Here is a 20,246-nt window from a genome sequence, read left to right as displayed (position 1 = left end):
AAGGGTTGGATACAAGCATTGTCTTTGGTGCGAGATCTAAGGTGCAGTTGCCCTGGAGTAAGTAACTGATCCTTTCAGACTGGAAGAAAGCTGAATGTTGTTGTGACCTTTGGTGTAAGGGACCATCTATCACACAAGCAACCTTGCCTAGGTGGCAAGATAGAGCAGTGTAGCAAAGGGGAAGGTCTGAGACTCCCTCGCTAGGCTGTTACAATGCCTGAGACGTTCACACTTGATAGGTGAAATCTAAATCCAGAACTCCCAGCCCATTTGGGGTTGTGCCCTGCCTCGTAACAGTCTGCCCTGAGGTTGGTACTCATGCTGCTCAGCCTCTGCAGGACACCTTGACATCCCAAGCTCCTGGGGGCACTCATGAGGCAAGACAGACACTACCAGAGGAGACTAGACCTCATCTCTGCTGGGCAGCGAGAGTCATCCAGGGGGAGTATATTCCTGGCCACCACTCACCCAAGTGCAGGAGTCAGCAGGTCTGTGGGGAGCTGCCCCTCTCTGCTACCAAGTCCAGCTCAGTCAGTGGGGGCCCTGCTCTAGCTCCATGGTGCTCAGGGCAAGCAGCCCCCTGCCAGGGCAAGGGATGATAGCAGCACAAGACAGAACCAGGGCCAAAAGGGGGCAGGGACAGACCACTGCCTGGCTCAGTGTTTGGCAGAGTTCCCCCAGCATGCCTAAGCCTATTTCTCACACAGCAGGGCAGGGAGGGGCAGTACTGGGACAGCAGGACTGGGTGCCAACCCTGGCTCTGTCATTGGCTCCTTTCCCTGGAGTTGTGGGGAAGGGTGTCCACGCCCACCAAACACTGGGCTAACTAGAGTGAATATCCTATTGCTCCCCTCAACAGCCGCTCTTCCCCCCTGAGCACTGGGTGGACAGCATTACCCACCGTTCTCAAGGGCGCTGGGAATGAGCCACAGCCAATTACAGACCCACTGTGATGCGTAGCACTGGGACAGCAGGAGGGAGGGGTCATGTGTCCCCCACATCCCAGTTCCTTAAGCAGAGTCCCCTCCCCTGCTCAGGGCCTCAGTTCCACCCACCCACCACGATGCAAACGTACAGGAATGAGAGCCCCTGAGTGAGGGGTTATTAGGTGGGAGAGAGTCTAAGAACCTGGGTTGGGTGCCCCCTAACCACCCACTCACTCCCCCCTGTACCCCACACCCTGAAGCCCCATTCTCCCCCAAGGCAGGCGCAGAGGAGCTGTGGCAGTGGGTGTAGGCCCTTTATTGCAGGGGTGGATCTAGGAAGCAGGCTGGGCAGTTCGGGGGGCCCAGCTGTCACCGGTACAGGTAGTCAGCCTCGATATTGGCCGCGATCTCAGCCTCCCACTTGTCCCCATTGTTGAGCAGTTTCTCCTTGTTGTACAGCAGTTCCTCATGTGTCTCAGTGGAGAACTCGAAGTTGGGGCCCTGCAGAGACCAGGAGAGCAGACAGTTGCCACCAGGGCCTCGCCCCCAAGACAGAGACTCATGGACGGACAGACTCCACTCCTCCCTTGCCCAGTGCAGAGACCCACCCGGACCTCCCTCCCTACAGAGACCCTCAGAGGCCAAGGTGTACAAGGGCAGGTCTGGGGAGAGACTGCATGCCTGGCTCCCCCAGACACCAGCCCCACACGCAGCCGGTCACATTCACCTCCACAATGGCATCCACAGGGCAGGCCTCCTGGCAGAACCCGCAGTAAATGCACTTGGTCATGTCGATGTCATAGCGGGTGGTTCGGCGGCTGCCATCAGCGCGTGGCTCAGCCTCGATGGTGATCGCCTGGCGGGGGAGGGGAGAACACGGTCATTCCCTGCCCCAGCACCCCCGCTCCAAACACACTGGGGAAAAGCAGCTGTGCTGCCTACTTGGCTGAGGGCAACACCATGCACCACAGGGAGCTGGAGACTCTCCGCCCTGGAATGGGGCAAGTGGTGGTGGGGGGGGGCACACACTGAGCTTTTGCCAATGGGCCTGGAGGAAGGGCTGGAGCCGCTGCCCAGACAGAGTCAGGACCCAGCTGTGTCAGCACCCGTGCAGCACCTCTCCCTCCTGGGGTCAATGCAGCTCTCACAGCCCCAACCACAGGGCATCCAAGCTGGGCAACAGGCTCGCAGAGGGAACCAAATCAAGGCCCCCTGGGGATGAGATCCTAGGGAGGGGAGCAGAGACCAGGGGACCTCAGCACACAAGAGTGCCTTACCTGGGCTGCACCATGCCAGAGACAAGCATCAGAAAGGGCACTGGGGCTGGGAGGTGCGACCCCACATGGGCAACGCCTGGGGCGAAGGGGAGGCTCACCTGGGCAGGGCAAATGGCCTCGCAGAGCTTGCAGGCAATGCACCGCTCCTCTCCAGACGGGTAGCGGCGCAGAGCATGCTCCCCCCGGAAACGTGGGCTCAAGGGACCCTTCTCAAAGGGGTAGTTGATGGTGGCAGGTTCCCGGAAGAGGTAACTCAGGGTCATACCCAGGCCTAGAGGAAGAGCGAGGGGAGGTTAGAATCCAGCTGAGGAACAGCGAAGACACAAAGCATCACTCAGACCCTACACCATCTCCCTGTGGGGGCCCCCCCACTGCCATCTCACTGGCACAGGGAGGCATCCATGCCTATCAGACCCTCACAGCCCACCTCCCCCCAGTCTCAATCCCGACAACCCCCACACCAGGTCCCACCACAGCCATCCCACTCCAGGTCCTGCCATCACAGCCCACCCCAACAGAGCCCAGGGCTCACCTCGGATGAGCTCTGTCCACAAGAGGGTTTGAGCAGCCCGGTCGGTGATGGATTTCATGTCCGATTTCAGCTCCTGTACATTCACATACTCTATAGGGGAGACATAAATCATCACCCCCCTACACAGACCAACATGAAGGGGCTGGGACAGGCACCCATCCTCTGGATAGGGTGCCCCGACAGCACCTGAAAGGGACTCTATGGCAGCTTGGGGGATGGAAGAGACCTAACTTGGATCGTACATCCCTTGGAGGAAGGGACTCTGGGTGCAGTCCCCTGGGGGACAGGAAAACCAGGCTCATCCATGTCCTCCAGAATGGGCTCTGGATGCTGTGCCCCCAAGGAGAGCTCTAGGGGCAGCCTTGGGGAGGGCTGGAAGCAGTACTTACTGTAGGACTTCCTTGAGGCTGTAACACTGAGCAGCCGGGTGAGACTCAGGCAGGGTGGTGTCCCTGGGGAACCAAGGAGAAAGGTTAGAGAATGCTTCCAGCCCCAGCACCATGGGGCAGCAGAGGGAAAGAAGGCTCAGCCCACAGCCCTACAGCGTGGGGGAGCTGGTGGGTCTCCCCTGCTGCTGCAGGCCTTACCTGTGCAGGAAGCTCGGCATACCATCCGCAGCGCCGCCATGCTGAGCCCAGGGCAATCCTGCAGCACAGGGAGGAGAAGGCAGTGTCAGCTCACACACTCAGCGTTGCACCTACCCAATACGGGCCAGCCCTGCCCACCAGCCCCTGAACCCTGCAGACGGGACTAGGGGATGGCAGTACAGGGCACTTTCCCACAGGGGTCCTGCAGCTCCCCTCTCCCGGGATGGGACCCAGGCGTCCGGGGGCCGTAGTGCAGGGCACTTTCCCACACTCCCCTGCTCCGGGACAGGGACCCAGGCATCCTGGACGGCGCCTCACGGGGCTGAGTGACCTAGGACCCATCCTGGCGGCATCTGGGTCTGGCAGACAGCGGCGAGCTGAAGGAACCCAGGCGTCCTGCCCCGCTCAGCTGCCGTGCGCATGCGCAGCCGCCTGTGCCCCTGAAGGTCCCAGTGACCCGAGCGAGACCGGGAGGACCGACCCCGGGGGGAGGCTGCCGGGCATGGGCCGGGGCGGGGCCGGGGGCGACACTCACCCCCGTGGGGACAGCACCGGGCACCCCTACTCCGCTCGGCTCCGAGTCTGCTGCGAGCGGCCCAAGCCTAGGCCGGCAAGCGCTGGGGCCAATCAACGTCCAGCTCGTGTCTCATTGGCTACGGGGCCGGGCGGGAGGCGGGGCACGAGTTCTGAATCCGCCGTGCGGATATGACGAAGAATCTCTGCAGTTAAATGATTGGCGGAGGGATGGGATTTAGGGCGGGATCACTAGTGACGGCCTCGGTTGATTGGTGATTGTGAAAGGTATGGGGCGGGGTCATCTTTGGACGGCCAGTCCAATTGGTGGAGGGGAGGGAGGCGTGGCCACGTCCAGAACGGCCAAGTGGATTGGCGGAGCGGTATGGGGGCGGATTTACACACATAACGGATCCGCGGATTGGTGGAGAGCTGCTGGAGGGACATAGGGTCCTCCCTATGACGCAGTGGGGTGGGGCGGGGCGGGGCTTTTAGCGCACGCGTAGACGCAACGTGGGGTTTGAGGCGGCCTGGAGCTGGTGGGATGGGTGGTGTTAATTCAGAGTCGTAGGGCCCTGTGTGGACGGGCCTACCGGGTCTCACTTTGGTTTAGCAGCGTCTCGGGAGGGTGAATCTGTGGGGCCTGTCTTTTTGCTGATCCACTTTAATTGTGCGTCTGCAGTTAATCCGGATTAATCTTTCTGTGCAGACAAGGCTTGCATCCCCTGTGCCTTGGTTCCCCACCTGCAGCACTGGGGTGGGATCCACAGGGCTGTACTGCACTGGAGACTGTCAGAGTAACAGCCGGGTTAGTCTGTATTCGCAAAAAGAAAAGGAGGACTTGCGGCACCTTAGAGACTAACCAATTTATTTGAGCATAAGCTTTCATGAGCTACAGCTCACTTCATCGGATGCATACTGTGGAAAGTGTAGAAGATATTTTTATACTCACAAAGCGTGAAAAAATACCTCCCCCCGCCCCATTCTCCTGCTGGTAATAGCTTATCTAAAGTGATCACTCTCCTTACAATGTGTATGATAATCAAGTTGGGCCATTTCCAACACAAATCCAGGTTTTCGCTCCCCCCCCCCCCCCCGTTGGTAATAGCTTATATAAAGTGACCACTCTGTGGGGTGGTTGGACAACAGGGGCCCAGGCAGTGCCGCAAGCAAGAGGCACCACGGAAAGAGGGGGAGACACCATCCTGGGGGGAAGGGGGATTTTTGCTGAGGGTGGGAGAACCCCTTGGACCCCCAGTGGCAACAGCGGCTGCCCTGTGTGATTGGTATAATCAGCCTGCAGCCAGAGGGACCTTTCCTTTTGGATGTGGGACTCACCGTGACAATGAGTGTATTGGGGATCATGCCCTTGTCCAGGCCAGTGAGTCCGTTAGAGCCATGTTTGCTTCCTGTTGCTTTAGCAACGTGAATAGAGCTTGCACACGGTTCCCCCTTTGGGTGCTTGGCTTTCTGGGAGCCATTTGCAGCCCTCTGAAGTGTGACTTCCAGAGGGGCTGTTCCTGGGAGTGTCCATGCCAACCCCCGGGCTTTAGTGGGAGATGAAGGTTCTCAACACCCCTTGAATAAGGCCTGGCCTTGCCTGAATTTGCGGACTTTTTGAGGCACTAACACAATGAGCCCTTGGCTCAGTGAGCACCTACACAATCTAGCTCTTGTGGAACAATCAGTGCTCACATGGCTGTCCCCCAATGCACTGGGATCATTTCTTTGTGGGCGCCTGCAAACTGCCATACATCGCAGATGTGCAGCAGTTCATGGGAGAGGTGCCCCAGGCGATGCTTTGCTGCGTGTGGCTGGGAGGAATAAAAGCCAGGGAAGCAGGGCTGCTAATGCAGGCCCCCTGGGCATGACAGCAATGGCCAGGGTTTCTAACACGTTAATTGTGGCCCAGATTGGTGTGCTGCACGCTGGGCATGGCAGGTGAGTCAAGTGCCCGGAGTGGAGGGTGAGTGGGCTCTGTGCTGTGGCTAGAGGACATGCTCAGCACAGCGTGAGCAGCTAGTGCCACACACCACAGTCAGTCGGCAGGGTTCAGACGGCACAATTTTCCCTCTGTGCCAGCCTCGCCTCTGACACTGTGGCCGAAAACCATAAGGCAGCGCTTACCTGGCCCCCTCCTGGCTAGACATGAGCTGCTGGCCTGGGTGAGACTTGCATTAGAGGAGAGAGGCTGAGCAAGTGTGTGAATATTCAGGGCTGCAGTGGGGTCACAACCTGGCCCTGCTGCACTGGGGGTGAGAGGATAAACACACAAAGGAGTGTGAAGTGTCCAGATACTGCAGTGACTGGATAAGGACCTGAGATAGGAAGTGCAGCTGTTTACCCCAGTGCAAATCTCCTCTGATTTGAGTTGGGTCCCTAAGGACCGGCCCTGGGACAGGGGACATGCCCAGGACAGGGAGGGGAGCTGGTGGCCACATGGCTGTGTATCCCAAATGATCTCCTCCAGCCTGCCCCAGGAGGAGCCAGATGGGAAGATCAGGGCCAGTTTCCCTAAGGCTCCTGCCTTCTCTTTGGCCCTCATGTGCCCTGTTGCTGCTCACACCCCTTTGGGAGCCCCCTGGGAGGGAGTAGCACCCCCTCAACCTTGGGGAAGCTTTTGGGTGAAGGAGCTCATCCCTTCCCAGGGGTCTGTGCAGTCCAGGAGCCATCCCTTGTCTCCAGGGGATAGCAGGGTACCCTGTCCTTGGCAGGCAGCGGCTACAGTCCCTAAGGGGTGCTAGAGACACTAGGAGGGATGTGCTGGGATAGCTATCCTGATAGGAATATCATGACAACACCACTGTAGCCAGGTGGGCAACCCCCAGGGGAAATTCTGTTTGCCAGTTCCATGAGCAAAATAAACTATAGTGGCAAAAGGATTTGGATGGTTTTGCTGGTCTAGCTGGGTGTGTGCCAGGGCTCTAGCTGGTATAGAAATGTGAAGAAATGACCCCCATAACCCACATTGCTAGGCCAGTGTACATTTCTAGGGTCACTCTGGCCTCAAAAGAGCTTTGGCCAGCTCCAGGTGTCTGGGAACGTGGGCAGGTAGGTGGCTGCGTGATGGCCCCACATGGGGGTGCTGCTAGCCTGGTGATTACCAGGACACAGGCACTCACTGCTAGTGGGAATGGCCCATGCTCCCAGCCTGGGCACCCACCTCTCCATGCCTGGACCTCTCCAGGAAGGGGCTGTTTGCTGTGTGCCCCACACTAAACCCCCTGCTGCAGCTCTCTGCCCCCCTCTGCTGGCTGCACTGGGTCACAGGGTTAGGGCTCTGCTCCTGTGCCTTCCAACCACGGGCACTGGCACTGGGCATTGGTGCTTCCTGAACCTCCTGGAGGCTCTGTGCCACCCCCAAACGCTGCTTCCTTTTAAATGAGGCTCTGCTGACCCCTGTCAGTGGCCTCCTTCCCAACCCATTGCAGGGCTCCCGAGCCTGGATAACCCCCTACTCCTGATCAATGCTGGAGTGACTGACTGAGGCACTGCAGAACCCAGGCATCCTGAGGCCAGTCCCACACAGCTGTAGTCAATGCTCCCCTACTGGTTGGCAAACATGGGAGGAGCTGCGGGGTGGGGCGCAGGGGGTGCCACATGGGGTGGGCTGAGAGCCCATCCAATTTAACTGCTTGCTGGGTCGGGGGGGCACTCAGTTGGGAGGAGCTGTGAGGACAGAGCAACGGTCAGGGGCTAGAACATGAGCAGGAGGGAACCTGCTCCAATGCAGCGGACACCCGGGGGGTCATCACACGGCCGTGGGAACACACATACACACACACCCGGGGGGGGCAGGTAACAAGAGCTGTGGTAATGTGGGATAGGACAGCAATCTGGGACAGCCAGTGCCAGGGGGCAGCATGCCACAGGGCAGGGGATTCCCTAGCTGGCTGGGGAGCAGTCATGCTGGCAGAGAGCATGCGGCTGGAGGCAGCTGTGGGATGGAGCTGCCCAGGACAGAGCTGTACCGGCTCTGCCATGTTATCCTCGGGCAGGCGGGCAGGGCAGTGATGCTTACCATGCCTGCTGGCCAGTGTGGATGCCAGGCTCCCGCTAGGGGCAGCATAGGCGGTGGGTGAGTGCTGCTCTGGGCCCAGGAGAGGAACTGGATGGGGCCTCTCCCATCCCCGTGGATTCCAGCTCAGGGGACCTTGCCCCAGGCGCCAGGGCTGAACCCTGTAGACTTTGGTACCTCTACACAAATAAAACTAACCCTTGAACCAGCATCAGGCTCATCACGGCAGGGTGATGCATCAGGAATGCCAGGCAGCTGGGCACCGTCAGCACAGCAGTTGTGCAAACCCCTGGCAGGGAGCAGGCTGGGTGCTGTGCAGAGAAGAGGTAACGCCAGCGAGGCTGGGGGTTCCTGTACCCCTCTTACTCAGGAGCCTGGTGGGTCAGCACTGCGTGAGTGTGGAGGAAGGTAACCCCGTTGGGGCATTGTCAACTGTGGAGATCCTTGAGGAGAGCACCCACAGAGAGACATGGGGGCATCAGTGCATGGAGGGCAGCAGGGCAAGGGGACTGCCCGGCCCATGCACACCTTGGCACTGACCAACTGCCCCTGCTAATGCAGGCCCGGAACAGACTTTGCCTCTGTGCTGGGAGACTTGGGCAGGCCCTGGCATCCCATCCCTGTGCCCAGCAGCTCTGGAGAGTGGGTGCCTTGGTCCCTGTTCTCTGGGGTTTCCTGTTGAGGCCAGCCGGGGGGGGACACTGGGGCACTGTCATTTATCCAAGGGCCCAGTCCTTCCCCTGCAACACTCAAGTGAGGCCCCTGGGCCCAGCCCACCCTTGGGGGTGTCCAAGTCAGGGTAGCAGAGGCCCTCTGCTGAGAAAGACTTCGAATGGACAGAGAACCTGGAGCAGAGCAACCCTGTGGGATCTCTCAAGTCCTGGCCACCCCAGGCCCCCTCAGTGCTGTCCCCTGGGCACTCCAGGCCCCCTCAGTGCCCCTCCACCCCATCCCCTGACAAGTCCAGCCCTGCTCAGTGCCCCCTGCAGCCAGCCCATCCCTGCTCAGTACCCCCCCCCCCCCCCCGCCCTCCTCTGGTCAGTCCAGCCCCCTCAGTGCCCCCCAATTCTCTGTCCAGCCTGGACCCTCAGTGCCCCTACCTTGGCAAGCCCAGCCCCTTCAGTGCCTCCACATCTGCTGGCCAGCCAGGCCCCTCAGTGCCCTCCTCCCCATCCTCTGACCAGCCCGGCCTTGCTCAGTGCCCTCCCATCCCCTGGCCGGCCCAGCCCCGCTCAGTGGCCCCCAGCAAGCCTGGTCCTGCTCAGTGCCCCCCCCCCCCCATCTACTAGCCAGCACCACCCTGCTCAGCTGACTCAGGCTCGTGGGGCTGTACAATTGGGGTGTAGCCATTTGGGCTGGGGCGTGGGGGTGGGGATGGTCCTGGAGCCCAGGCTCCACCCCCAGCCTGGGTATCTGCCCTGCTATTTTTAACTCCATAGCCTGAGCCCTGTGAGCCTAAGTCAGCTGTGGGTGTTTTATTGCAGTACAGACATGGTGTTGGGACAGCACCTCTGCTCTGCATGAACGGGACCGAACTCCTAGGCCCAATCCAGCAGGCTGGAGAAAATGAAAGGTTCACAGGATGCATTAACCCTTCACCCCCTCAGCCCCAGCAGGGTGCCCCCCCACACACACCATGCCAGGTGTAACATTTGTGGGGTATTTCCTCTTCCCTTTACAGCTGAAAACACTATCTCCCCTTTGGCCCCAGCGGTTCATTCAGGCCTTGCCAGGCTGTTTCTATTAGAAGCAGAAATGGAGGCTACGCATCAGGGCTGTTCTTTGGTGCAATCCTGTTTCTGCCCAAAGAATGCAGGCAGAGTCCGGTCCCCTGCGCCCAGCAGAGACAAACAGGAGGCAAGTCCCTGCTCAGAAATCCAAGTCTGCCCCTCCAGTGAGCTCCCTGCCCAAAGGCAGCCCGGTCTCTGCTTCCTCCAGGGCCCCACTCTCTGCTGCATCTCTTGCAGCCTGGCTGCTCTCTTTGCTCACACACACACACACACAACCAATCCATTCTTCCTCTTGCTCCCCAACATTTGCAATCAATCCAATGGAAACCCCTTGGCTTGTGATTAGCTTTGCTGTGAGCCTCATTGCCTTCCTGTTGTTTCCAGCTTATCACCCCACAAAGGGTTCAATGCAGTGAGGTTCATTGCCTTGGACAGTGATTTCCTGCTGTTTCCAGCTACCACTACACAAAGGGACATTTAATTGCTCTATTCCTTTGGCCTGAATGACAGGTCTTAGCACAGCCATTGGGTTTAACCAGTTCTATGACTTTCTATAGATCAAAGACACGTTTGTTGAAAGCCACCAACACCTTCCAGGGTAACAACATGGACACAAACAGAGACACCCCAGGGAAGGCGCCCACGGGTAGCGACACAGGCAAGACGGACTCCAAAGCTGCTGGGTGAGGGGCCGAGTGCCGAGAGACACCAAGCTCTGTGGGTCACCGAGCCCAGTGGGTGGGCTAGCAGGTTTAAGACTTGGGGCAGCCAGACCCCCCCACCACCACACAAAGGGGGCCCAGGCCAAGCCCTGCTGACTGTAGCAGGGTTAGGGCCTAGGAGGGCAGTGGCAGCACTGGGCTCTTGCGCTAAGCCACCAGTCCCTGCCCCTCCGAGCATCTTACTGGGGAGAGCACCCAATAGCAGAATCTCCTCCCAACCAAACCAACACCCAGCACAGACCAGGCAGGCCCATCCTCACACTGACAGCAGGGGGCCACAGGCCAGTAGGGTCACACCTGTGCGGGACACTGATAGGAGGATAAATCCGTGCTCTGAACAACTGCAGGACAGAGCTGGGATAGAACCCAGGAGTCCTGGCTCTTAGCTGCCCCCAGCCTCTAACCACGAGACCCCACTGCCCTCCCCAAGCCAGGAAAGGACACCAGAGCCCTAGCCCCCAGTCCCTGCCACCACTCTAACCACTAGACCCCACTCCCCAAGTGAGGCTACAACCCAGGAGTCCTGGCTCCCAGCCCCCTGCTCTAATCCAGCAGACCTGCCCATCCCCTGCTCTTATCCCCACTCCCCTCCCAGAGCAGGGAAAGAACCCAGGAGTCCTGCCTCCCAGCCCCCCGCTCTAACCCAGCAGACCTGCCTGTCCCCTGCTCTTACCCCCACTCCCCTCCCAGAGCAGGGATAGAACCCAGGAGTCCTGGCTCCCAGCCCCCTGCTCTAATCCAGCAGACCTGCCCATCCCCTGCTCTTATCCCCACTCCCCTCCCAGAGCAGGGAAAGAACCCAGGAGTCCTGCCTCCCAGCCCCCCGCTCTAACCCAGCAGACCTGCCTGTCCCCTGCTCTTACCCCCACTCCCCTCCCAGAGCAGGGATAGAACCCAGGAGTCCTGGCTCCCAGCCCCCGCCAGCGCTGCTGGGCGCTGACGGCTCTAGGTCTCTGCCCTGCCCTGGGAGGCGGGGGGTGGAGCCGTGGCCGCGTCACCCGGCAGGAAATCACAGCGAGTGAAGGGCCACAAGATCCCACCCCTGGTTCAGCCCCGCCCCAGCCCAGCCAATCACCTTCCTCCGCCGGAGGGCCGGTGCCCAATCGTCATCAGCATGGCGGGAAGGGGGCGGGGCTGTGCCAATCCCAACAGCCGCGATAGGTACGTGGTACGGGGGGGATCCGGAACCGGGGGGGGGGGCCTGTTGCAGGGGCGAGGTGAACAGGTGCTGGGGGCGGGGTGAACAGGTGCTGGGGGCGGGGCCTGCTGCGGGGGCGAGGTGAACAGGTGCTGGGGGCGGGGCCTGCTGCGGGGGCGAGGTGAACAGGTGCTGGGGGCGGGGCCTGCTGCGGGGGCGAGATGAACAGGTGCGGGGGGCGAGGTGAACAGGTGCTGGGGGCGGGGCCTGTTGGGGGGCAGGGTGATCAGGCGGTGAGGCCAGGGCTTGCTTCATGGGGCGGTAGGGGGCAGAAGAGGGTTGTGGGATTGTGTCCAAGTCGTGGCTGCCCCCCCCCCCCCGCGTCCCTGATTTCACTGAAATTCCCAACCTTTGGGCCCCTCTGGGGTTGGACCACTCCACTCCCCATCTGCAGCCCCCCTAAGGGGGCAGACCCCCCCCACTGCCTGTGTCCCCCCGACAGGGGTCAGGGTTGGGGACTGTGGGGATGGGCATGGTCAGAGGCTCAGAGGCCGTGGGGATGGGCAGAGACTGCAGGGGGAGTGGGGCTAGGGGCTCAGAGGCTGTGGGGATGGACAGGGGATGCAGAGGGAGGAGGTTAGGGGCTCAGAGGCTGTGGGGATGGGCAGGGGCAGCAGGGGGAGAGGGTTTAGGGGATCAGAGGCCTTGGGGATGGACAAGGAGTGCAGGGCGTGGGGATTAGGGGATCAGAGAGTATGGGGATATGTAGCGGGTGCAGAGGGAGGGGAGTTAGAGGCTCAGATGCCATGGGAATGGGCAGGGGGAAGGATCAGTGGCCGTGAAGGTGGGTGGGGGTCAGCGGCTGTGTGGATGGAGAGTTGGGGATGGGGGGGGGACTCTGGGTCCTCCCAGGACAGGCTGACCTACCCCCTCCCAACCAGCATGAACCCCTATGTGGGTTTGGTGAGCAGCCTGCGTGCTGTGTGGCTCACGGGGAAGACACGCACCGCTGAGCACCGGGTCTCCCAGCTGGAGGCGCTGGGCCGCTTCCTGGATGACAAGAAGCAGCCTATCCTGGATGCCATGGCCTCGGACATGCGCAAGGTGAGCCGGGCGGGGCTGAGCCCAGAGCCCAGCGCAGGGCAAGTGGGGGGCAGGTCTCCCTGTAGGGAAGGATTGGAGGGGGAATGGGGGTCTCCCTGGGGATCCCCACAGCACAGAGAGCAGGGGGCGCACTGAGGTCTCATCTGCCCAGGTTTCTGGCCCACCCTGCTCCCTGCAGGAGCCGAGGGCTCTGGGTTGTGCATTACGTGAGGTGACTGCAGCATGTGGTCCCCTCTCTTCTCCCCTGGGGGCGGGACTGTGTGTGTGCAGGTGGGGGTGTTTTGGTAGGGTCTAGTTAAATGTCCTTGTTGCTCTGGGTTCTGTCAGTGAAGGCCACTGGGAGCAGCACCTAGCCCTTGGAGGGGAAGGCTGGGACGAACCTTAATTCCCAGGACATCATTCCCTGGGCTGTGACCAGCCCCGGAGGAGGCTCTGTCTCCTGCACAGACCAGCTTTGCCTGGTGGCAGAGAGTCCCCCGGCCCAAGGAGTGGAGCTGTCAACCCTGGTCCACCTCCCCGGGCTTTAGGCTCTGTTAGATACGCCGGGCCCAGGCCATGGAGTGCTGAGACGCGCCCGACCCAGCCTTGGTCTCTCTTGTCCATGGGGCGCCAGTGCATGGCGAGATTATGGGGTGAAGGGCTCCTGGCAGCCTGTGGCACTGAGGAGACGTGCTGTGGTGACCTGCATCCACTGGCATTTCCTGTGGGCGGGACGGCTCTGTGCCCAGGCCTGTTGCGTTGCTTGGGGCCAGCTGGGAGGTGACAAAGGTGAGGAGATCCGAGGCCAGAGATCGCCCACCGTGATGGGTCTGATCTCTCGGCCGTCCAGAGCTGGCATGCACCTAGGCGGCTGTGTGAGAGTCTGGTGTTGGTGAGGAGTCCAAGTGCCCCTGGCCCGGGGACCGCACAGACCCATGGAGGGACTGTTTGCATCTGCCCCCACCCCAGTGAGCTTCCCCCAGCTGGTCCCACCCCTGCCCCGCGCCGCCCCCAGGGTCTGTAGTGGTGGATAAGCAGAGCTTTGTGTCCCAGGCCTTGGTGGTGTCATGGATTCACAGGGTCTGGTCTATGCCCCAGTCTTTAAACAGTTGCTCGGAGGAGCCCTTCTGTGCACCAGGCCCCCAAGAGGTCCCATTCCTCCTCCAGGGCCGGTCACGCAGCCTCACTGCCTCCGGAGCCTCTGGGTTCCAGCCCTCCTGCTTTACCCTGAGAGCTCTGCCCAGCATGTCCCACTGAGCCAGACTCCTGCTCAGAGCCTTTTACCCCTCGGGGATCAATGCCTGTCTGTCAGGATCTGCGGCCATGCCAGACAGCCCTTTCCAAACCAGGTAGCCTGTGTCACCTGGAATCCGGGGTCGGCAAGGCAGCAAAGCATAAACGGGGAGTGGAGTGTAGGGCAGAGCTCACACTGGTGGAAGCCAGAGAGCCAGCCCCTCACCCTGTAGCCCCTGTGCCATGCCCTGATCCTCTGAGCTCCAGCTGCACTCACTCTCCCCTCATCTGTGCTTCTGTTTCCCAGTAGCAGCTGCCAGCCCAGTCTGTTAACACTGTCCTCCCTGGCTCTAGACCTGCTGTCACCCTCAGGAGCCCAGCCTGCATTGGCCTTCCTGCCAGTCAGGGTTAAGGGCCCACTGGCTGGGCATCCGTAATCTCCTCCGGGGCCTCCGTTCCCAGGGGCAGGCTCCATTCAGTTCACCGGAGCAATTCTGCTCTCCAGCCAGCTGGCTATGGGATTCAGGCACCTCCAGTGCCTGGCAGTAGGATGCACTGAGGCACGCAGCATCCAGCTCGAAGTAGTGGCAGAATGGGCATGACCAGGATGGGGGATGAAGCTACCGCTGTTCTGTACCCCCAGCCCCCCTTTGAGGTGGAGCTCTCTGAGATTATCCTGGTCAAGAATGAGGTCAACTACGCACTCAACAACCTGTCCACCTGGATGAAGGACGAGGGCGTGGACAAGAACCTGGTAAGGAGGAGACGCATCCTCTGGGCTGAGTGGGGAGAGAGAGGAGACGTGCCCCTCCCGCAAGTGAAATGGGGGGAGAAACACACCCCCAGGCCTAGGCCTGTGGCGGCCGGGAACAAGCACCCAAGGCTGAACTGGGACCTGCCCCCACAGCAGAGCCAGGGCTCCTGTCCCCATGGCCCAGTTCACTCCCCCACCCCTCAGGACCTGGGACCTGCTCCCCTAGATCCTGATGCCAAGGCTTTGCCTTCAGGTGACTCAGCTGGACACGGCCTTCATCCGGAAGGAGCCCTATGGGGTGGTGCTGATCATCGGGCCCTGGAACTACCCCTTGCAGCTCATTCTGGTGCCCCTGGTCGGGGCCATCGCTGCTGGTGAGTCAGGGAGTAGGGACACTTTCCCCCTCCACATGGTCCCTACCCCCCCAGCCTGAAACCTGCTCCAGGCAGAGCTCCCACCCCCAGCATGGTCCCTACTGTGACGGGTTCTCCCCGGGGTGCCACCTGGAACTGGAATATCACTGAGTCCCCTGACCCACCAGCCTGGGCTCCCTCTCACACTGTGCTGCTGTGACAAACCACAAAGCCCTCCAGCTTGCATTTTCACCAGCATTCACACAGGTAGGGACACACCCAGCTGCAATTACACGCAGATTCTCTAACCACCAGCTTCCCAGCCTGGGACTGCAGAGCAGTACTGTCCTGCCCTCGTCAAATCTCGCCAGTATATGGGTTTAATACCAGGTCCGCCTCACCCTCAATATGAAGAGAGCAATGCATACTTGTGGTAACCAAGTAGAGATTTTCCCCAAGCACTCCAGTCAAAGTTCATGGGTTTAGATTAAAACAAAAACAAGTTTATTAACTACAAAAGATATATTTTAAGTGATTATAAGTGATGGCAAACAGATCAAAGCAGATTACCTAGTAAATAAAAAACACAAACTAAGCTTAATATACTAAATAGATTGGATATGAATTAGCAGATTCTCACCCTGAGAAATGATGCAAGCAGGCTGTAGATTCTTAAGGGGCAAGCTGCACTTGCTTTACAGCGTGGAATCCCCAGGTCTTTCATACACAGGCTAGAAATCCCTTTAGCCTGGGTCCAGCACTTCTCCCGGTTCAGTCTTTGTTCCTGGTGTTTCCAGGAGTCTTCTTGTGTGGGGAGTGAAGAACCCCACTCCCTGCCTTATATAGCTTTAGCATATGACGGGAAGCCTTTGTTCCCACAGTTGCTTCCCAGACCAGTTTGTGGGGAAAATACTGACATCCCAAGATGGAGTAGCCTGGTCACATGTCCTTGTAGAGTAATAGTAGCCATTATCTACAGGCTGTTTGTAGCGTTCTCAGGAAGGCTCACCAGGTGGGGGATAAGCTTCTCCTAAGGCCTGTTGTTTTTCCTAATGGCCCATTGCCCTGAATAGGCTCTTCGCAGCCATCTATCTACACTAAAAGCATCTTGTCTAGTGGGCATTATCCAGGTGTAACTACATTTGAGTATAGATACTGTGTCAGTATTTATAACTTCAGATACAAAAATGATACATGCATACAACTAGGATAATGATATTCAGCAAATCATAACCTTCCCAATGACACCTTACATGACCCGTCTTGCATAAAGTGCATCATAATTATGCCATAATCATATCATAATAATATCACTGTGAAGAATATGGGGTGAAGTATCCCACCCACATCCTCTGGGCCAGAGCTCTTAACCCACAACCTGCCCCAGCCGCAAATGAGGCTCCTGGTGTGTTCCCTAGGGACACCTCCCTGCAGTGGCCCCTGGTGCCGGGTCAGGGTGCTGAGGCGAGGCCCTTGGGAGGGGAGGTGTCTGTGCTGCTCAGTGACGTCCCGCCTGCCCCACCAGGAAACTGTGTCATCATCAAACCCTCCGAGATCAGCAGCAGCACTGAGAAGCTCGTGGCTGAGATGCTGCCCAGCTACCTGGACAAGGTAAGGAGCTGCCCCCTCCCCTGGCTCCACAACCATCTCCTGTTCCCCATATGCTGAGCCACTTCTGCACACCTAGCACAATGCTCAGCCCCCTGCCCCATGCTAAGCTGGCCCCCATGCCCCAGCCTCCCACACCCAGCTATCCTCTGTGCTCCCCAATACCTCGACCACTGCATCCCCGCACCCACTGAGCTGCTCCCCAGTGCCCCCTTCCCCCCCAATGCCCTGTCAGTGTCGGTAGTCAGAGTGATGGGGACAGGGCCACAGGGAGCAGAGAGGGGAACAGTACAGCAATGGGCAGGAGTGGGGCAGAGTAAAGGAGGCAGGATGAGGATCACCCCACACACCCTCCCCTCTCCGATTGCAGGACTGCTTTGCTGTGGTGACTGGGGGCCCCGCAGAGACCACCCAGCTGCTGGAGAACAAGTTTGACTACATCTTCTTCACTGGTATGTCCCGAGTGACTCAGTCCTCCCCATGGTTCCCTCCCCTTCCACACCAGAGGGCACCGTCCAGCCCCCCCTACACATGTCCTCTGCCTTCCCTCTCCCAGGGAGCTCCCCCCAGAGCCCATTGCCAGGACACACACTTGGGGCCTGGCCAGTGGCTCTGGGCCCCTCGGGGTTCTCCTGACTGGGCCAAGAGAAGGCTCTCCAGGGCTGGGATCCCAGCTGAGTGACTCTCTGAGCCCTGAGGCCCCTGAAGACTGGGCCTGGGAGTGACTGGAGCTCCCAGCCAGATGCAGGATCCTTCCCCCTCCTGGGCGAGGCCGAGGCTGCCTGCATCCTCGGGTGGAAGAGTGGCAGGTCTCTGCCCTGACGCATCTCCCCAACCCCCACAGGCAACCCACAAGTGGGCAAGATCGTGATGGCAGCTGCGGCCACACACCTGACGCCGCTGACGCTGGAGCTGGGGGGCAAGAACCCCTGCTACGTGGCTGACGAGAGCAACATGCAGAATGTGGCCAACCGGCTGGTCTGGGGGCGCTGCTTCAACGCGGGGCAGACCTGCGTCGCGCCCGACTACGTGCTGTGCAGTGCAGAGACGCAGGAGAAGCTGCTGCCCGCCCTGCGCCACGCCATCACCCAGTTCTTCGGCCCCGACCCCCGGGAGTCGCCCGACTTCGCCCGCATCATCAGTGACAAGCAGTTCCAGCGCATCCGGGCCCTGCTGGGCAGCGGGCGCGTGGCCATCGGGGGGCAGACGGACGAGAAGGAGCGCTACATCGGTGAGGGCCCTGGCCAGGGTACGGAGCTCTGGGGGACCCATTGCCAGGGAGCTGGGTTCTGGCCTGCGGATCCGGGGGAGCCCTGATGGTGGAAAAATGAGCGCTGGGAGCTCTGGTGGCAGGGCAGGGCCTGTGGGGAGCTCCGGTGCCAGGGCAGGGCTGGATGAGGGCAGACCCGTGGCAAATGAGGGCTGCCATGTGCCCCTGTGCAGTGAGTGATGCCCCCTTCCCACAGCCCCCACGGTGCTGGTGGACGTGCAGCCGTCGGAGCCTGCCATGCAGGAGGAGATCTTCGGGCCTGTCCTGCCCATCGTCACCGTGCCCAACGTGGACGAAGCCATCGCCTTCATCAACAGCCGGGAGCGGCCGCTGGTCGTGTACGTCTTCGCCGCCAACAGCAAGGTGCGGGGCAGGGATCTAGGGTTAGTTCTGGCTGAGGACTCATGTCTGGGCCCACAGCTCCATGCTGGAACCGGCCTTTCATCCATTCGCTGCTGGGGCAGTATGACCCCACCACCTTGGGGGCCACTGTCCACAGGAGGATGGCTCTGCTTGACTCCCCGCACTCCGCCCGGGCCTGGTCACCCCTCCCGGAGGGAAGCAGCTGTGTGGGAGGGGCTCCAGGCCATCTGATGTGGCAGCACTGGGGTAGCTGCGGGTGGGTATCCGTCACAAATGAGGGCTTCCTCACTTCCCATCTTCGCTTCCCCCTAGCTGGTGCGCCGGGTGCTGGAGCGGACGAGCAGCGGAGGTTTTGGTGCCAACGACTCCGTGATGCAAATGACGCTAATCTCGCTGCCCTTTGGTGGGATTGGTACGTCTGGGCCCCCAGCCTGCCCCTGTTCCCTGCCCTCCAGCCTGGGGCTGGGCCCCGTGACTGAACCGCGCTCTACGGGCAGGGATCGTACGCTGGAGGTTGGGGGGGCTGGGTCCCGTGACTGAGCCACGCTGTGTGGGCAGGGCTCAGTGGGCTGGGCTCGTACCGTGGGGCGGGGGGGGTGGGCAGGGATCGTACCGTTGGGTGTGTGTGTGTGTGTGTGGGCAGGGCCCAGTGGGCTGGGATCATACCGTGGGGGTGAGCACGGCTGGGCCCTGGCCTGTGCCCGTATCCGAGCTCTGCTCTGTTTCTAGGGAACAGTGGGCTGGGCTCGTACCACGGCAAGTTCAGCTTTGACACCTTCTCTCACCACCGCGCCTGCCTCCTGCGCAGCATGGGCCTGGAGACCATGAACTCCCTGCGCTACCCACCCTACAGCGAGCGCAAAAGGGGGCTGGTCCTCTCCACCTTCAGGATCAAGCATACGGGCACCTGCACCCTGCTGTGATGGGTGGCCCGGCCCAGCCACCCAGCACCACACAACTCCTGTGTTGCCTGACTGCCATGCCGGGGAGGAGCAGCTGGCTTGAGCTCCCGAGCTGACCTAGGAAATCTGACCCCCACCTTCCATGGGTTAAAGACACTCTCCAGCCTTCCTCTTTCCCCTACTGACGAGGGAAGAAAATGATCTGGAATGTTTAAGGCTCAATGTCCTAACACAGCATTTTTCAAACTGGGGTCTGTGAGGATACCCCAGGGGGTCCACCGGCCCTGCTGATCAACTCTTCCCTGTTCCTCCCTCAACTCCTCTCCCAGTGCCTCCAGCACAGCGGGGAACAGCTTGTGACGAAGTGGGACTGTTCTTAATGTTTCCTCTGAATAGTGTGGGGGTGCCTCAGTTTCCTCTATGCAGTTCTTAAGTATCTAGGTGGTGGGGTAAGGGTGTATGATCATTGCAGAGCCCTAGAGGGCAGGTGTGTGCAGGGGTCTGGACACAGAGAATGGCCGACACCCTGTTTCCTGGCAACTGATGGCCTGGCCCTTCCCCCCTGCAAGGTGAGAGCTAAAGGGTTGGAGAACAAAGGAATCAGGTGACCTCCTGGCCTGGGAAAGGAACAAAGCCCAGAGGAGGGGGGGCTGCAGGGAGTTTCAGTTTGGGGCTTGGTGGGACATGGAGTGAAGTGCAGAAGTGGTTGTCTGGCTCACTGCCCCCCAAAAGACCCAGCTGAGGGGTCTTGTTCTCTGCACCTACAAGCTCTGTTTTAGACCATGTTCCGGTCGTCTGATAAACCTCTGTTTTACTGGCTAGCTGAGAGTCATGTCTGATTGCAAAGTTGGGATGCAGGACCCTCTGACTTCTCCAGGAGCCTGCCTGGGCGGACTCGCTGTGGGAAGCGCACGGAGGGGCAGAGGATGCTAAATGCTCCGAGGTCGGACCCAGGAAGGTGGAAGCTGTGTGAGCTTTGTGTCCTGCAGACAGGCTGCTCACAGAAAGGAGACTTCCCCAGAGTCCTGACTGGCTTCATGGGGAGTAGTTCCAGAGCATCCCCGTGACACAGCTGTTTAGTGGGGTGCAGGAAATGCTGGGAGGGAGCAGGGAGGAATGGGGATGGGGTGCACTCGGGGGAGGGGGTGGAAAGAGGCAGGAAAGATGAGGGGCAGGGGCGGGAAGAGGTGGGGCCTTGGGGGAAGGGGTGTAGTGGGGGGGTGGAGGCTAGGACTGA

The 20,246-nt window shown here is 60.1% G+C and overlaps 2 protein-coding genes across 3 annotated transcripts; one reads left to right on the top strand and one right to left on the bottom strand.

Annotated features, from left to right (window-relative positions):
- Nucleotides 1-1,226: 1,226 nt before the first annotated feature.
- NDUFS8 (NADH:ubiquinone oxidoreductase core subunit S8) lies at nt 1,227-3,986 on the bottom strand. Of its 2 annotated transcripts, none has more exons than XM_077819811.1 (7): nt 3,858-3,986; nt 3,323-3,380; nt 3,125-3,187; nt 2,736-2,825; nt 2,302-2,474; nt 1,654-1,782; nt 1,227-1,427 (listed from the first exon to the last, which is right to left on the bottom strand). In XM_077819811.1, exons 2-7 carry the CDS (start codon nt 3,360-3,362, stop codon nt 1,296-1,298), a joined length of 627 nt encoding a protein of 208 aa, XP_077675937.1. In that variant the 5' UTR covers nt 3,363-3,380; nt 3,858-3,986; the 3' UTR covers nt 1,227-1,295. The 2 variants fall into 2 exon arrangements, with proteins under 2 accessions (XP_077675937.1, XP_077675936.1); XM_077819810.1 differs by lacking the exon at nt 3,858-3,986 and adding an exon at nt 3,641-3,698.
- Nucleotides 3,987-11,419: 7,433 nt separating this feature from the next.
- On the top strand, nt 11,420-20,067 carry LOC144266353 (aldehyde dehydrogenase family 3 member B1-like). The gene is made up of 10 exons (XM_077819808.1): nt 11,420-11,466; nt 12,385-12,547; nt 14,403-14,513; nt 14,767-14,887; nt 16,392-16,477; nt 16,845-16,926; nt 17,319-17,705; nt 17,941-18,107; nt 18,420-18,519; nt 18,837-20,067. Exons 1-10 carry the CDS (start codon nt 11,420-11,422, stop codon nt 19,028-19,030), a joined length of 1,458 nt encoding a protein of 485 aa, XP_077675934.1. The 3' UTR covers nt 19,031-20,067.
- Nucleotides 20,068-20,246: the final 179 nt, after the last annotated feature.

Source organism: Eretmochelys imbricata, chromosome 6 (genome assembly GCF_965152235.1).
Source record: "Eretmochelys imbricata isolate rEreImb1 chromosome 6, rEreImb1.hap1, whole genome shotgun sequence".
In the NCBI taxonomy this organism is placed as follows: domain Eukaryota; kingdom Metazoa; phylum Chordata; order Testudines; family Cheloniidae; genus Eretmochelys; species Eretmochelys imbricata.
This window is presented reverse-complemented; position numbering and strand designations above follow the sequence as displayed.

Excerpts from the sequence above, each read along its gene's own strand:
- NDUFS8 (XM_077819810.1), bottom strand. The coding sequence starts at position 3,664 with ATGGGTCCTAGGTCACTCAGCCCC. Across the intron at positions 3,381-3,640 it reads GTCCTAGGTCACTCAGCCCC|GATTGCCCTGGGCTCAGCAT; the intron begins GTGAGGCGCCGT and ends CCTGTGCTGCAG. Across the intron at positions 2,826-3,124 it reads AGCCTCAAGGAAGTCCTACA|AGTATGTGAATGTACAGGAG; the intron begins GTAAGTACTGCT and ends TCTCCCCTATAG.
- LOC144266353 (XM_077819808.1), top strand. The coding sequence starts at position 11,420 with ATGGCGGGAAGGGGGCGGGGCTGTGCCAATCCCAACAGCCGCGATAG. Across the intron at positions 17,706-17,940 it reads CGAGAAGGAGCGCTACATCG|CCCCCACGGTGCTGGTGGAC; the intron begins GTGAGGGCCCTG and ends CCCTTCCCACAG. Across the intron at positions 18,520-18,836 it reads GCTGCCCTTTGGTGGGATTG|GGAACAGTGGGCTGGGCTCG; the intron begins GTACGTCTGGGC and ends CTCTGTTTCTAG.